This window comes from Macaca mulatta, chromosome 20, assembly GCF_049350105.2.
Source record: "Macaca mulatta isolate MMU2019108-1 chromosome 20, T2T-MMU8v2.0, whole genome shotgun sequence".
NCBI classification, from domain to species: domain Eukaryota; kingdom Metazoa; phylum Chordata; class Mammalia; order Primates; family Cercopithecidae; genus Macaca; species Macaca mulatta.
Window position 1 is genome coordinate 62,251,467 of NC_133425.1, and position 15,425 is coordinate 62,266,891.

The 15,425-nt window shown below is 46.5% G+C and overlaps 1 protein-coding gene across 6 annotated transcripts in view; it reads right to left on the bottom strand.

Annotated features, from left to right (window-relative positions):
• DYNC1LI2 (dynein cytoplasmic 1 light intermediate chain 2) overlaps positions 1-15,425 on the bottom strand; it is a 33,128-nt gene that overhangs the window by 3,973 nt on the left and 13,730 nt on the right. For 4 of the 6 annotated variants that reach the window (XM_077984122.1, XM_077984124.1, XM_015126332.3 and 1 more), the window contains 8 exons: positions 12,649-12,818; positions 10,809-10,902; positions 8,633-8,768; positions 6,414-6,525; positions 5,028-5,087; positions 4,065-4,106; positions 3,556-3,673; positions 1,342-1,458 (listed from right to left, as the gene is read on the bottom strand). In XM_077984122.1, the coding sequence (XP_077840248.1) occupies positions 1,342-1,458; positions 3,556-3,673; positions 4,065-4,106; positions 5,028-5,087; positions 6,414-6,525; positions 8,633-8,768; positions 10,809-10,902; positions 12,649-12,818 (849 nt within the window). Of the gene's footprint in view, positions 1-123; positions 213-1,309; positions 1,459-3,555; positions 3,674-4,064; positions 4,107-5,027; positions 5,088-6,413; positions 6,526-8,632; positions 8,769-10,808; positions 10,903-12,648; positions 12,819-15,425 lie in introns of all 6 variants that reach the window. The other 2 variants (XR_013410980.1, XM_077984121.1) reach the window with 2 other exon arrangements.

The following is a 15,425-nucleotide window of genomic DNA, read 5'->3' on the forward strand; positions in this document are numbered from 1 at the left end:
GGGCGACAGAGCAAGGCTCCAATCCAAAAAAAAAATGTCCTGCAGCTTCCTGGGAAAATGTTAATTCCCAAGCAACATGTTTTGTTTTGTTTCAGAGATCTCCAAGACACAGACCTGCCCTACCTGCCTACATGGAAGGACAGGCGGTGGCTGCCACAGAGGTGGGGATGTGATAAGTGAGGAGCTTCAGGGAGGAGGAGGAGGCCCTGACTCTGCAGTGAGACAGTGAGGGTTCACAGGTTCTAGTTCACAGAAAAACTGGGGGCAGTGGAGTAAACCAAAATCCTTACAAAGCGTCACAGAAAAAAAAAAAAATAGAACAAATAAAACATCACTGGTTCAGAACAACTAAGGCTTTAGTATAATTTAAAAAAATTAAAAGTACGCCAGGTGCCGTGGCTCACGTCTCTAATCCCAGCACTTTGGGAGGCCAAGGCAGGCGGATCACCTGAGGTCAGGAGTTCGAGAACGGCCTGGCCAACACAGTGAAACACCATCTCTATTAAAAATACAAAAAAATTAGCCAGATGTGGTGGCGCGTGCCTGTAGTCCTAGCTACTCGGGAGGCTGAGGCAAGAAAATTGCTTGAACCCAGGTGGCAGAGGTTGGCAGTGAGTTGAGATCACGCCACTGCACTTTAGCCTGGGCGACACAGCAAGACTCCGTCTCTATTAAAACAAAACAAAACAAAAATTGTCAGCCAGGGGCGGTGGCTCACACCTGTAATCCCAGCACTTTGGGAGGCTGAGGTGGAGGGATCATCTGAGGTCAAGAGTTCAAGACCAGCCTGGCCAACATGATGAAACCACATCTCTACTAAAAATACAAAAAATTAGCTGGGCGTGGTGGCAGGGCACCTGTAATCCCAGCTACTCGGGAGGCTGAGGCAGGAGAATCGCTTGAACCTGGGAGGCGGAGGTTGCAGTGAGGTGAGATCATGCCATTGCACTCCAGCCTGAGCAACAAGAGCAAAACTCCATCTTGGAAAAAGAAAAAAAAAAAAAAAAGTCACTGGTACACCCTCCATGGACCATGACTTCTACTGAAGAGGTTCTACAACATGGCCACATATGTAATTTAGGCTATATCTCAACTCACCCAACACCCAGTTCCCAAGAACCCTAATGTACACAAATCCCACTCTCAATGTGCCAAGGAAACCTGCATGGTAGTACAGCAATCCCACTGAAAGCATGGCACACTGCTCAGTAGGAAGTGAAGACCTGCTTCCTTGCTTGGCTATTCAGGACACTGTGGGGTCGGCAGGGCAGGTGTCTGCCTCTCCATCCTTGCAAGACTGCTCAACCACAAGAGTCACAGGTCTCCAGGGCCCTTCTGTACCTGACTTCTTGGCTGTGCTCTGCACCCCACCAGCACCAGGACTTCCAGGAGAGCCTGTCTTTTTACTTAACAGACTGTTGAAGAAGCTGGCCAACACCCCTTCACTTGCAGCATTATCTAAGGAAAATTAAAGGGGAAAAAAAGCATCATATAAACTGGAAGACTTAAAATTAAACACCCTAGTTCTCAGCTTGGCATTAGCCATTTGTGGCTATCAGCTTCCTAGGATATTGATAACATTCATTTGCTACGATGCCTTTACACTGCTACCGATGCCTTTACACTGCTACCGCTGAGGCTACTTAGCATGATTACTAAGTGGAACCATGTTTACATTTCCCACTTGTTTGGGGGCAAAATAGATAACCTGTGCTCCACTCCACCTCCCCGTCCATGAGACAGTGTTTTTCAAAGGCGCATGAGCACTTAACATTCCAAACCTGCTGTGAAAAGCTCACATCCTGAATAGAACACACCCATCAAACATGCAAGCATTAAATAAAACTGTTTTTTAATGGTTTCATTGCAGGCAGTATCTCTGAGTATCACTAAGTTACTGGGATAAAAGCTACTTAATCTGAAAAGTAGTTGAGCTTGACAAGAGAAGTGAAGGAGGAAAAAATCCCCACAATTCATAAATAGTAATAATATAAACATGAGAAACAAGGCTAAGGATTCAGAATACACACTTTAAAGTGACTCCCTCAGCCAGGCGTGGTGGCTCACGCCTGTAATCCCATCATTTGGGGAGACCAAGCAGGTAGGACTGCTTGAGGCTAGGAGCTTGAGACCAGCCTCGGCAATATCAGTGAGACCCCCACCTTTACAAAAAATTCTTTTGTGTTTTGTTGAGATGGAGTCTTGCTCTGTTGCCCAGGCTGGAGTGCAGTGGCACAATCTTGGCTCACTGTAACCTCACCCTCCCGGGTTCAAGCCATTCTCCTGCCTCTACCTCCCAGGTAGCTAGGATTGCAGCTACCCACCATCACACCTGGCTCCTTTGTGTATTTTTAGTAGAGAGAAGGTTTCACCATGTTGGCCAGGCTGGTCTCAAACTCCTGACCTCAAGTGATCTGCCCACTTCAGCCTCCCAAAGTGCTGAGATTACAGGATTACAGGCGTGAGTCACCACACCCGACCTTTTTTTTTTTTTTAAGGAGTCTCGGCCGGGCGCGGTGGCTCAAGCCTGTAATCCCAGCACTTTGGGAGGCCGAGACGGGCGTATCACGAGGTCAGGAAATCGAGACCATTCTGGCTAACACGGTGAAACCCCATCTCTACTAAAAATACAAAAAACTAGCCGGGCGAGGTGGCAGGTGCCTGTATTCCCAGCTACTCGGGAGGCTGAGGCAGGAGAATGGCGTAAACCTGGGAGGCGGAGCTTGCAGTAAGCTGAGATCCGGCCACTGTACTCCAGCCTGGGCGGCAGAGCGAGACTCCGTCTCAAAAAAAAATAAAATAAAGAGTCTCACTCTGTCACCCTGGCTGGAGTGCAGTGGCATAATCACAGCTCACTGCAGCCTCAATGCCCTGGGCTCAAGCAATCCTGCCGCTTCATCCACTTGAGTAGCTGGGACTAGAGGCAAGCACAATCATGCCCAGCTAATTTTGAAATTTTCTGTAGAGGCGAGGTCTCACTATTTGGCCCAGGCTGGTCTCCAACTCTTGAGCTCAAGCAGTCCTCCCACCTTGGCCTCCCAAAGTACTAGGATTATAGGCATGAGGCACTGCATCTGGCCTACAATAAAAGTTTAAAAAATTAGCTGGGCATGGTGGCACACGCCTGTAGTCCCAGCTACTCAGGAGTTGACGTGGGAGGATTGCTTGAGCCCAGGAGTTTGAGGCTGCAGTGCGCTATGATCACATGACTGTGCCACAGGATAGGTGACAGACTGAGACCCTGTCTCTAAAAAAATAAAATAAAGTTATTATTTTGCATTCCTCTCTGAAGGAATGTGCAGGGCCTAAGTGAGGTCTCACCCAGAGCCAGGTGCATGGGCTACCAATTCCAACAAAGGAACAGGCCCTGGTCTCTGTCTACCACAGACCTTCTTCCTCTGGAATGGGGGAAATGGAAAGTAGCCCTTAATGAGGAAGAGAATAGCCTGGCTTCCATGAGTCTCCACCTTATAGACTCAGCCACACAGCCCCTGCAGGGCTCAGGTCTGAAACTAAACTACTCTCCAAAGAGACATACTTTTGAGGAATACATACTTTTGATGTTTGGGTCCGGCTTTTTTACTGACGTGCCTGGGGAGGAGCTAGGCACACTGGCTGGCCCTCCCCGACCCTGAGTCCTTGGAGAGCCAGAGGGTCCTCTTGCAGGAGATTCCTAAGTTCAAAAGCAGCTAAGGTCACACACAGGCATAACAATAACAAAAAATACATATGCCACAAATGGAGACATGCTTCTGCAGGATATTTTTCATAGGCTATGGTACAGGACTGGCAGTATGCCCTCAACTCAAGCCCTTTCTGGATCTGTTTCTCCTGAAAGACATCCAGATAACAAAGCTAGCTCACCCTAATTCCCAGAGTTGCATTCTTTCACCAGAAACATCTTGAGTTTCTTTTATGTTTCTGGTCACGGGTCTTTAGGGAAACCAAATTCCCACTGAAAACACAAAACCCACACAAATATAAGCTCTCACAAATAATGGTATAAAGTTTGACGACACCTGCAACACTGGGCCTTGACCCTCTGTTTAGTGTAAGGTACTCACAGAAGCTCTCGTGGGCGTGGCTGGCTGCTTGGCAAGGAGTGACTGCAAAGAGAGGGACAAACTGGCCATTAACCAAGGCCTAGAGAAAAACTTACTACAAGTACTCCACTAGAGGGCACTATTAACAACAACTAAGTCCTAGGTTTTATACTACAAATGCAAAAAATTTTAATTGAGCAGTTTGGTGCATGGTGAAAAAAAATACTCCAAGTAACCAGTTTTGAAGCTCAGGAAGCAAGCAAGGGACAGAAAGGAAAAGGTTGGAAAAAGAAGGAAACAGTTGGAAAAAGAACCATCAAAACCTCCTGCTGACCTGCCTATACCACTGGGCAGATGATAGGTGGACCCAGGACAAATCTAACAATAATCTGGGTTAGAGAAATGTGAAGTTTGCATTCTAAACCGTCGGCTCGGGGAAGTTACTCTCCTCACCTGCAAAATGGGCATCACCTGCCTTTATGTACAGGGCTGTGTGAGGCTACATGAAATAATGGATGGGTGCAGCACACCAATATGGCACATGTATACGTATACAAACCTGCACGTTGTGCACATGTACCCTAGAACTTAAACAAACCTGCACATTGTGCACATGTACCCTAGAACTTAAATTAAAAGTAAATAAATAAAAAGAAAGAAATAATGGAAGTGTAGTCAGGTTACTTGGTAAACTGTCAACATAGGAAGTATTATGCCAGAAAACCGCGTTTCCAAAGAAAGCACTTAAAAGACACGAATCCTACTATTCCTGTAGGAGTCTGCAAGGCAGGCAGGTGATCTGCTAAGGAAAGTGGTCCATCCCCAACTAATCCTAGAAATAGGAGGGAATGAGACCTGGTCCCAACCCCTCTACCACTGCAAGCTCTTTGTGAATCCCCACATGCAGACACCTCCAATCCCACCCTAGGAACTGGCATTTCATATATGAGAAGGCCTCTGTTCTAACCTCACTGGTCTTCTTACCTGTTGCTTCATTAGGAACACCTGCTCATCTTCTGCTGCCAACTCTTTGTCGTGGACCAGCTGTGAAGAAACATACACATGTGTGGCCACAGGCCAAGAATACTCCCAACCACTGTCAAACTTCATGCCGAAAGGAGAGTCTGAGGCTCAGGCTTTGACACAGGTCTAGGGGATCCCTGCTGAGACTGCAGAGTAACATTTTTCTAGCCTGGCACAGACCTCTCCCAAAACCAGCTGTGGCATGTAGCCAACTGGCGTTTTTAAGTCTGGCGGGTTCTAAACACCTCAGGGTCTGCAGGACATCACATGAGGGGATCCAATAACAGCAATCCAGAGGCAACAGCAGCACTGGCAGGACTTAATGGGAAACACCACCAACTCCAGGTGGGCATTCCATCACTCCTGCCCACCAGCCCCGAGCCATTTACATAACACCAGACCTCATTTAAAGATCAACAAGGCCGGGCGGGCGCAGTGGCTCAAGCCTGTAATCCCAGCACTTTGGGAGGCCGAGACGGGTGGATCATGAGGTCAGGAGATCGAGACCATCCTGGCTAACACGGTGAAACCCCGTCTCTACTAAAAAATACAAAAAAAAAAAACTAGCCAGGCGAGGTGGCGAGCGCCTGTAGTCCCAGTTACTTGGGAGGCTGAGGCAGAAGAATGGGGTAAACCCAGGAGGCGGAGCTTGCAGTGAGCTGAGATCTGGCCACTGCACTCCAGCCTGGGTGACAGAGCGAGACTCCGTCTCAAAAAAAAAAAAAAAATCAACAAAAGGCCCTGGGACTTACTACTCCCCACCAACCCCTACAAACTACACAATGTGTAAGACCTGTTTCTTTATAGTTTTTTGTTTTGTTTTGTTTTTGAGACAGAGTCTCGCTCTTGTCGCCCACAATGGAGTACAGTGGCATGATTTCGGCTCACTGCAACCTCCGCCTCCAGGGTTCAAGCAATTCTCCTGCCTCAGCCTCCCAAACTGCTGGTATTACAGGAATGAGCCACCACGCCCCATCTTTATAGGTTTCTTTTTGCATTAAAAAACACCTAAACCCTTTTTCTTTTTTTTTTTTTGATATGGAGTCTCGCTCTGTTGCCAGGGTTGGAGTGCAGTGGTGCAATCTGGGCTCACTGCAACCTCTGCCTCCCAGGTTCAAGCGATTCTCATGCCTCAGCCTCCCAAGTAGCTGGGATTACAGGCGCCTGCCACCATACCTGGCTAATTTTTGTATTTTTGGTGGAGACAGGGTTTCGCCATGTTGGCCAGGCTGTCTCAAACTCCTGACCTCATGTGATCTGCCCGCCTTGGCCTCCTAAAGTGCTGGGATTACAGGTGTGAGCCACCATGCCCAGCCCTAAGCCCTTAAAGCAATTGTCTTTGACTACCTTTCTCACGGGAGGTTTCACAATAAAGTCTTCATATGCATCTTCTGGCTTCACGGTTGTAAAATTTTCATGTAAAATAGCTATTTTCTTTTCATTGTCCCAGCCTGCAGGTCTAAAGGCAAAGAGAGAGGGACTGAATTGCTTTTTCTGGGGTTGCCTTAGAGCATACTCAGATCACATTCAGGACTCCTCGGTAGGACCCTTCCCATAAGATACAGTATGTAGTTATTGGGGGCTGTTTGTAGCTTTTGGCAGATGTGCCAAAATACACTGTGGATATAATCATCAGAACAACATTGCAGGTCCTGCTCCACACGGAGTTCACCGGCCCAAGGTCTAAGGAGCCAGTACGAGATCTGACTCCACAGGCTGCCCCACTCAAAGCATTTAGCACTCTCCCACAACTCCACCTAGAAGAGCAAGGACACAGTGGGGTCCTGTTCAGACCCCACTGTGTGAGAGCAGCACAGAAGGCAGAGCTCGGGATGGGATGGTTTTCTTGGGCTCTGTCATGGCTCCCCTCCTGCAGGTTGTTTCTCTAAGAATTCTTGCAACGGTTATCTTGTGGACTGGTTCATTAACTTTGCTTGCATGGGAAAATGTGTCCTAGAACCAAGTGGCATGCAGGGCCTATGTTTGTCCTAGGCCCCAAACCAGAGGAGCACGGTCCTTGAGGTTCCTACACTAGTGCTGGACAGCTCAACATCACAGGTAGGATGGCACCCAAGTTCCATTATGTGAAGCCACAGCCTAGGGTTCCCACCTGAATCCCTTAAAGGTAGCAATGGTAAAATGTCCTGTATGACACACTTTTGAACTCAAGCAGCTCTGAAAGGTGGCAACTGACTGATTGTTCTCACAGGCCTTTCATTCTCCATCTGACTTCTACTCCATAGCTCTATAATCAAGAGGGTACTTAGCCAGGGTGCTCCACCCCAATATCCTTGCTGATTTTGCCAGTCAACAGAGAAGTAACCAACAGGACCAAATGTGCAAAGGGATAGGGCATGACTGAGATACTGCCGTGGGCCATGCAGCCTTTGTAAGCTCAGAGATGCTTCTTCATTCCAGACCAGCCCCAAAATCAACCGGTCTCCTTGCTCCTAGGGATGACATGTGATTTGGATACCAAGTGATTCCAAAAACACACCTCTCACTGGGCTTGTGCCTTTGGCACCTGCCTGACTGCTCTGAACAAGTCTCTAAAATCAGCCCAAGCCTGTAGGTATGCCATCTATGATTAGCCTGAGTGACACTCTCCTTGACTATGCAGGAGGCAACCCAGTTCCCTGACAGCTCCTGGCTTTCGCATTTCCAGCCTCTCACAGACTGCACTCGCCGGCTTCCCCTATTGCAATTCTTTCCAGTCCGCGTGGGATCTACCACTTGTCTTCCAGCATCACCCTCCCACCTTCCCTGCCATACTTCCTCCATAACCCCATCACTGCCCTTCCCTTCTTCAGCTGTGTGTGTCCCCTCTACAGTGCCATGTGCGAGGAACACGTATCATTCATTTCTGTGTCCCTTGCAGAGAACCTGAGCACCTAGTGGGTGCTGAGTAAGGTTTCCTGAATGAATAATGTAATTGTTTTTTAAGTCAGGAGGATACTGAAGCCTGAACATCAATCTGCTAACACAATTCCTGTCAGAGACCACAGCTTCACATTTATGCATCCAGCAACACTATGATTCTCCAGTGAGAGAAAGACACCAGGTTGGGAAAACAGGTATCCAAGTCTCTATCGAGGACAATCAACTCCAGTGGCTCCCAAAATGTGAAATGCCAGAAACACAGTACGCACTTAGTATAGCCAAAGCCCATGCTGACAGAGATGCTGAGAGGATGTTTGCAATCATCCCTGCCAACACACAGATAAAGCAGGCGTTTTAACAGAAGACATTCAGGATCCCCCAAGCACAATTCCCTATATTCCCTCCCCAGCCAGTATTTTACCAGAGTTGACAGTGAGTGCCAAAAATCGCTAGCTTAGGTTTTGGCAACTTGCTCTTGATGAAGAAAGGCAGCACCCCTGACCACACCACCCACTTCCCTCAGGCAAATGCCTCATAATTCGGAAAGGAGCAGAGAGAGAAGGTGCAGTGAGAGAGCTGGCTATAGAAGACACAGACAGAAGGCACCTTCCTTGAAGGGGTAAAATGTAAAAAGCAAATGTACTGTAAAAAGAAGAGTTTCAAAGCATCATCTCAAAATAACTCACATAAAAACGGCATCCTTTTCCACAACTAAGGCAGGTGTGGTGAAGTGGAAACCGTATGTTTTATGAACAATATACTTATACAACAAGTCGAGGTTTTTCTCTTCTTTCACTGATGTGTAAATCAAGGCAGCTCCATCTAATCAATCTGCTTAAGAAAAATCAATTCACTGCAGGAGGAGACAAAATCAAACACATATAACCTCAAAGTACTACTCATAGGTTGATCAGTTTTTAATCAATACATGAGTAACAGAAAGCGTTACAATTTTAAAAACTAAAACGCTTATAGTATTACATATGCATATTGCAAACTGGTAAAAAATAATAAATAAATAAGTAAAAAGGTCATAGTAGCAGATGAACCAAGTCAAAAGCATAAAGCTATGTTGATGCTAGTGGGCTGTGCAGTTTATTTTTTAACATGTAAATTGTTGTCTTGATCCCACAAATTACTCTCTGAGAAGTCAAGTACTGGCTCTGTGGTTAGCCCAGGAAAACACTCTCAGAATATCAAGGTACACAGATTCCTTCCCAGGCAGATGCTTACATGTGACCAAATTTATCACTAACCCCATTTTTTGAGGGATGGGTGCCAAAAGGCTAATGGGCCATCCCAAAAAAGGTGGCAGGAACTCATCTCTCACCTCCACCCCAGGGTGTGGAACCATGGCACCAGCTGCTATTGGCCTTTTACAGTAACAGGACTCAAAAGACTACAGACACTACCACCTCTCTATCATGGACAGCACGAAACACAAACATATGGGAAACACCAGTGGCCTATAAAACAATACCCTGTTTGGTAATTGACCTTTTCTACATAAAAGCAAAGTTTAAAAATATTTCTGCCGGGTGCGGTGGCTCACGCCTGTAATCCCAACACTCTGGGAGGCCGAGACGGGCAGATCACGAGGTCAGGAGATCGAGACCATCCTGGCTAACACAGTGAAACCCCGTCCCTACTAAAAATTAAAAAAAAATTAGCCAGGCATGGTGGCAGGCACCTGTAGTCCCAGCTACTCGGGAGGCTGAGGCAGGAGAATAGCGTGAACCCAGGAGGCGGAGCTTGCAGGGAGCCGAGATTGTGCCACTGCACTCCAGCCTGGGTGACAGAACAAGACTCCGTCTCAAAACAAAAAAATATTTCTAAGACAGTATGATAAAAGTAATTTGATGATAAAATGATCACATTAAATTCTTAATACGAAGGCTTATCAAATGCACAGCATTAATAAAAGTGGGCGGAGGCGGTGGCTCACGCCTGTAATCCCAGCACTTTGGGAGGCCGAGGCGGGCAGATCACTTGAGGTCAGGAATTCGAGAACAGCCTGGCCAACATGCTAAAACCCTATCTCTACTAAAAATACAAAAATTATCCAGATGGCCGGGCGTGGTGGCTCAAGCCTGTAATCCCAGCATTTTGAGGCAGCCGAGGTGGGTGGATCACATGAAGTCAGGAGTTCAAGACTAGCCTGGCCAACATGGTGAAACCCCATCTCTACTAAAAGTACAAAAATTAGTCAGGTGTGGTGGCTCATACCTGTAATCCCAGCTACTCGGGAGGCTGAGGCAGGAGAATCACTTGAACCTAGGAGATGGAGGTTGCAGTGAGCTGAGATCATGCCATTGCACTCCAGCTTGGATGACAAGAGTGAAGCTCTGTCTCAAAACAAACAAAAAATCTGGATGTGGTGGTGCACAACTGCAGTCCCAGGTACTCAAGAGGCTGAGGCAGGAGGATTGCTTGAACCCAGGAGCACAACGATGCAGAGAGCTAAGATTGCACCACTGCACTCCAGCCTGGGTGACAGCGCAGACTTCGTCTTAGAAAAACAATTTAAAAATACGCCAAGCGCAGTGGCTAACAGCTATAATCCCAGCACTTTGGGAGACTGAGGTGGGTGGATCACTTGAGGTCAGGAATTTGAGACTAGCCTGGCCAAAGTGGTGAAACACTGTCTTAAAACAAACAAACAAACAAACGCATGATCAAAGGTAGACACAAGTTAATAAACCTAAAACTCCAACACAGTAAAACATAAACCTACTAAAAAGATACATACAAAGCTCTCTGGCAGAACACTATTTTGAGTTCGGGAGGTGCTTTATCTCTTTGAAGATGCCCCATTTGGAAGAAAGCCTGTGACCCAGGCCCCACACAGCGCCCAAAGGATACACTGAAGGCAGAACCTCCGCAGGTGTGACTGGATAAAGTCCAAATGCTCATCCCTGTAATCGTGCTCCTTTTCCAAGACACTCACCGCATCACACTGCAGGGAAGACAGACAGAGTCACCTTTTTGCCTCATTGCCTGCTGATGATGGGAACACCGCATTCTTCAGAAATAAAGTACTGGGGCTCCAAAGAAGAAAGCCATAGCTCAGGGTCCAAGCATTAATTAGAGAAGAGTAAAAAAGAACTGGAGATTTTTCTTGTTCATCTTGGGCCTCAGTTTTTTTTTTATCCGTAGAGTGAAGATGTAATAGGCCTGATCACCTAATAGTTTATTCTAAACATCAAACAAGTTCCCATCAGGAGACAGGCCCAGTGCACACAGTTGTGCACTCCACTCCACAGGGCTCCATTCTCAAGAACAGGATGAGAATGGCACACTATAATTGGGTAACATGATGGCTCTGACTGGAAATAAAGTACTTTTAAAACCCCAAATGTGGCCAGGCGTGGTGGCTTATGCTTGTAATTCCAGCACTCTGGAAGGTCAAGGCAGGCAGATCACCTGAGGTTGGGAGTTTGAGACCAGCCTGACCAACATGGAGAAACCCCCATCTCTAATAAAAATACAAAATTAGCCGGGCGTGGTGGCAGGCACCCGTAATCCCAGCTACTCAGGAGGCTGAAGCAGGAGAATCACTTGAACTGGGAAGGCAGAAGTTGCAGTGAGCCGAGATGGCACCACTGCACTCTGCCTGGGCAACAAGAGCGAAACTCCATCTCAAAAAAAAAAAAAGTTTTAAAACCTATTGTTTTTCCTCATATAAGAGATACAACTTTATTTCTCTATGACTGAACTTAGTTTTTTTTTTTTTCTTTTTGTTTTTTTTGAGACATAGTCTCACTCTGTCGCCCAGGATGGAGTGCAGTGGCGCCACCTCAGCTCACTGTAACCTCAGCCTCCCAGCTCAAGCAATTCTCCTGCCTCAGCCCGAGTAGCTGGGATTTACAGGCGCCTGCCACCAAGCCCGGCTAATTTTTGTATTTTAGTAGAGACAGAGTTTCACCATGTTGGCCAGACTAGTCTTGAACGCCTGACCTCAAATGATCCACCCACCTGAGCCTTCCAAAGTGCTGGGATTACGTGAGCCACCATGCCTGGCATGACTGAACTTAATTTCTATTCCTACCTCATCATTCTATTTTTCCACCATCAGTTTGGACCACATCAACTGATTTAAACAGACTTAAGAAAACTGCTGTGAGTTCTTTTTTTTTTAATTTATTTTTTTTGAGACGGAGTGTTGCTCTATCACCCAGGCTGGAGTGCGGTGGCGTGATCTCGGCTCACTGCAAGCTCCGCCTCCTGTGTTCACACCATTCTCCTGCCTCAGCCTCCCAAGTAGCTGGGACTACAGGCGCCCACCACCATGCCTGGCTAATTTTTTATATTTTTAGTAGAGATGGGGTTTCACTGTTAGCCAGGATGGTCTCCATCTCCTGACCTCGTGATCCGCCCCCTCGGCCTCCCAAAGTGCTGAGATTACAGGTGTGAGCCACTGCAACTGGCCAACTGCTGTGAGTTCTAAGTTTGAAAGTCAACAGTGCTTCAGAGACATTAACCCTAGGCCATGAGTAAACTGACTAGTCATGTTTCCTGCATTTAAATTTTCAATTTACATGATAATTTTTTCTGTCTTGACATATTCAATGTACCTTAACGAATCCCAAATAAGCCCAACTCTCCCTTGGGAAAAAAATCTCAATAGTTTCTCAAACTTTCTTGCAGATGGTGACTGTTCACTACCCGAACCCAGCCAAGCCAACAACCCCCTAGCACGCACCTTTGTGCATACCACCAACACCGGGATCCCCAGGTTATGAGTCAGCACATTGTCACCCAGAGGCAGGGCAACATTTTCTTCATCGGAGCCTGAGGTCAGAGGTCCTCTCCTCTGTGGTGAACCTTGACAACCTTCTTCAGGTTCCATATAGTCTTGAAAATCTTTCACAACTGGGGGAAAAAGGGAAAAGAAATTACATGCACATAAATAAAAATACATGTTAGCTTTAGAACACTGAAAAGAAGGCAGTAACAAGCACAAAACACACATGCAGTTGTGTGTGACAAACTTCCTAGTCACATCCAACTGCAAAATCAAGGATTTGGGGATGGTGATACAAAATGCTGATTCTGACATATTCAGTGTGAGCTTTATAACATCAGGGCAGCAAAGACATTCCCCTGGGCATCTTTAATTGCACCAAACTCCTGAACAGGTTTTTTTTCTCCTTTTTTTTGAGACAAAGTCTGGCTCTGTTGCCCAGGCTGAAGTGCAGTGTGGAGAGATACCACCATCTTGTGAGCTCAAGTGATCTTCCCACTTCAGCTTCCCAAGTAGCTGGGACTAAAGGCATGTGCCACCACGCCCAGCTAATTTTTAAATTTTTGTAGAAGTGGGATCTTCTTATGTTGCCAGGTTGGTCTCAAACTCTTGGGCTCCAGAGATCCTGCTATCTCGGCTTTCCAAAGTGCTGGGATTATGGGATTACAGGCTTGAGCCACTATGTCTGGCCCTTAAACACGTTTTTAAAAAATTCTAAGGTTTCAATAGTTCTTACCATGAAGAAAGCCACTTTTCTTATGTATCTTACATTTTCAAAATACCAGAAGAGTTGAACTGTGTTACTTCAACATAGCCAACCATTAGAAACAGCTATAACTTACAATACTCATCACAGTCCATTAGAAACGCTTAATAAACTGGGCACAGTTGGCTCATGCCTGTAATCCCAGTACTTTGGGAGGCTGAGGTGGGTGGTTCACCTGAGGTCAGGAGTTCGAGACCAGCCTGGCCAACATGGCAAAACCCCATCTGTACTAAAAATACAAAAATTAGCTGGGGGTGATAGTGCACCTATAGTCCCAGCTATTTGGGGACTCGTGCTAAGGCACGAGAATAGCCTAAACCTGGGAGGTGGAGATTGCTCTTGCGCCACTGTACTCCAGTCTGGGCAACAAAGTAAGACTATATATATAAAAAAAAGGCCGGGCGCGGTGGCTCACGCCTGTAATCCCAGCACTTTGGGAGGCCGAGATGGGCGGATGACGAGGTCAGGAGATCGAGACCATCCTGACTAACACGGTGAAACCCCGTCTCTACTAAAAATACAAAAATTAGCCGGGCGCGGTGGCGGGCGCCTGTAGTCCCAGCCACACGGGAGGCTGAGGCAGGAGAATGGCGTGAACCCGGGAGGCGGAGCTTGCAGTGAGTGGAGATTGCGCCACCACACTCCAGCCTGGGCGACAGAGCAAGACTCCATCTCAAAAAAAAAAAAAAAAAAGCTTCCATCCTGGCCAACATGGTGAAACCCCGTCTCTGCTAAAAATACAAAAATTAGCTGGGTGTGGTAGCGCATGCCTGTAATCCCAGCTACTCGGGAGGCTGAGGCAGGAGACTCACTTGAACTAGGGAGTCGGAGATTGCAGTGAGCCGAGATCACACCACTGCACTCCAGCCTGATGACACAATGAGTCTCCATCTCAAAAAAAAAAAAAAAAAAAAAGGTTAATGAAACAATTCGAATTTTATTAAGAACATGCTGTTTCCACACAGCTGAAGTCTGTCAGCACTAAGTAACCAGGCTGCTCTTGCCCAGCACCAGATGTAATTCCTTATTATCCTCACTCTTGTGAACTCAGTCTTATCTTCTGGGGATCCCAAGTCACTTGTGCAGTGTTCATGGCCTATTCCTGCCTAACACAAGAAAGGGTCAGTGGTACAACATCCCCTTATTGGCATACAATGTTCACTAATCCAGCTAAGGAAGGCCATTAAGGTGACAATGGTCCGAGCCTCAGTTAAGCCAAGTGACCACAAAGTCCACAGCTCTGCACCTTTATGTGGGCACTTCAAGACTCTCATATTGGGCCAGAGAACAAAAAATGCAACAGTTAAAGCTACCTTGAGACAGAGAAGAAAACAGGTCAGCTCTACCCTTCTAAGTCCAGTTAGACTGAAGGATCAAAAGCCTTTTACTCTCACCAACATGCTAAGTAAATTAAAATAACAGGACTGAAGTGGACCTAGAGAAAGGTCCTACCTACTTCTCTTTACCCACAGAACAGGTTTCAAACATGTCCCCTGCTGTGAAATACCATCTCACCATCTGGAGAGAAATTGTTAACACTGCAGTATGTGTATACCCAAGAAAAAATGCACATTTTACTATCCAACTTACATCGTCCTTCCTCTTTTTAATACTGCCTTTTCACTCATGTTATGTACATTTGCTCTGCCTTCTAAATTGCTTTCTAAAATGCTAAGTTGGCCAGGCGCAGTGGCTCAATGCCTATAACCCCAGCAGTTTGGGAAGCTGAAGTGGGCCAGTTGGTTGAGCCCAAGAGTTCGAGACCAGCCTGGGCAACATGGCGAAACCATGAGTTTCTATTTACAAAGATTTGAGGTTACTATTATATGAGCTTCTGAAATTATCTGAGAGCTCTTTGTCTTTCATATCATAGTGAGCAAACTGAAAACTAACTGATTAAACCCTACAGTGCAGATGTGATATTTCATCTCTACAGCATCTCTTTAATTAAGCTCATTCATATAACTTC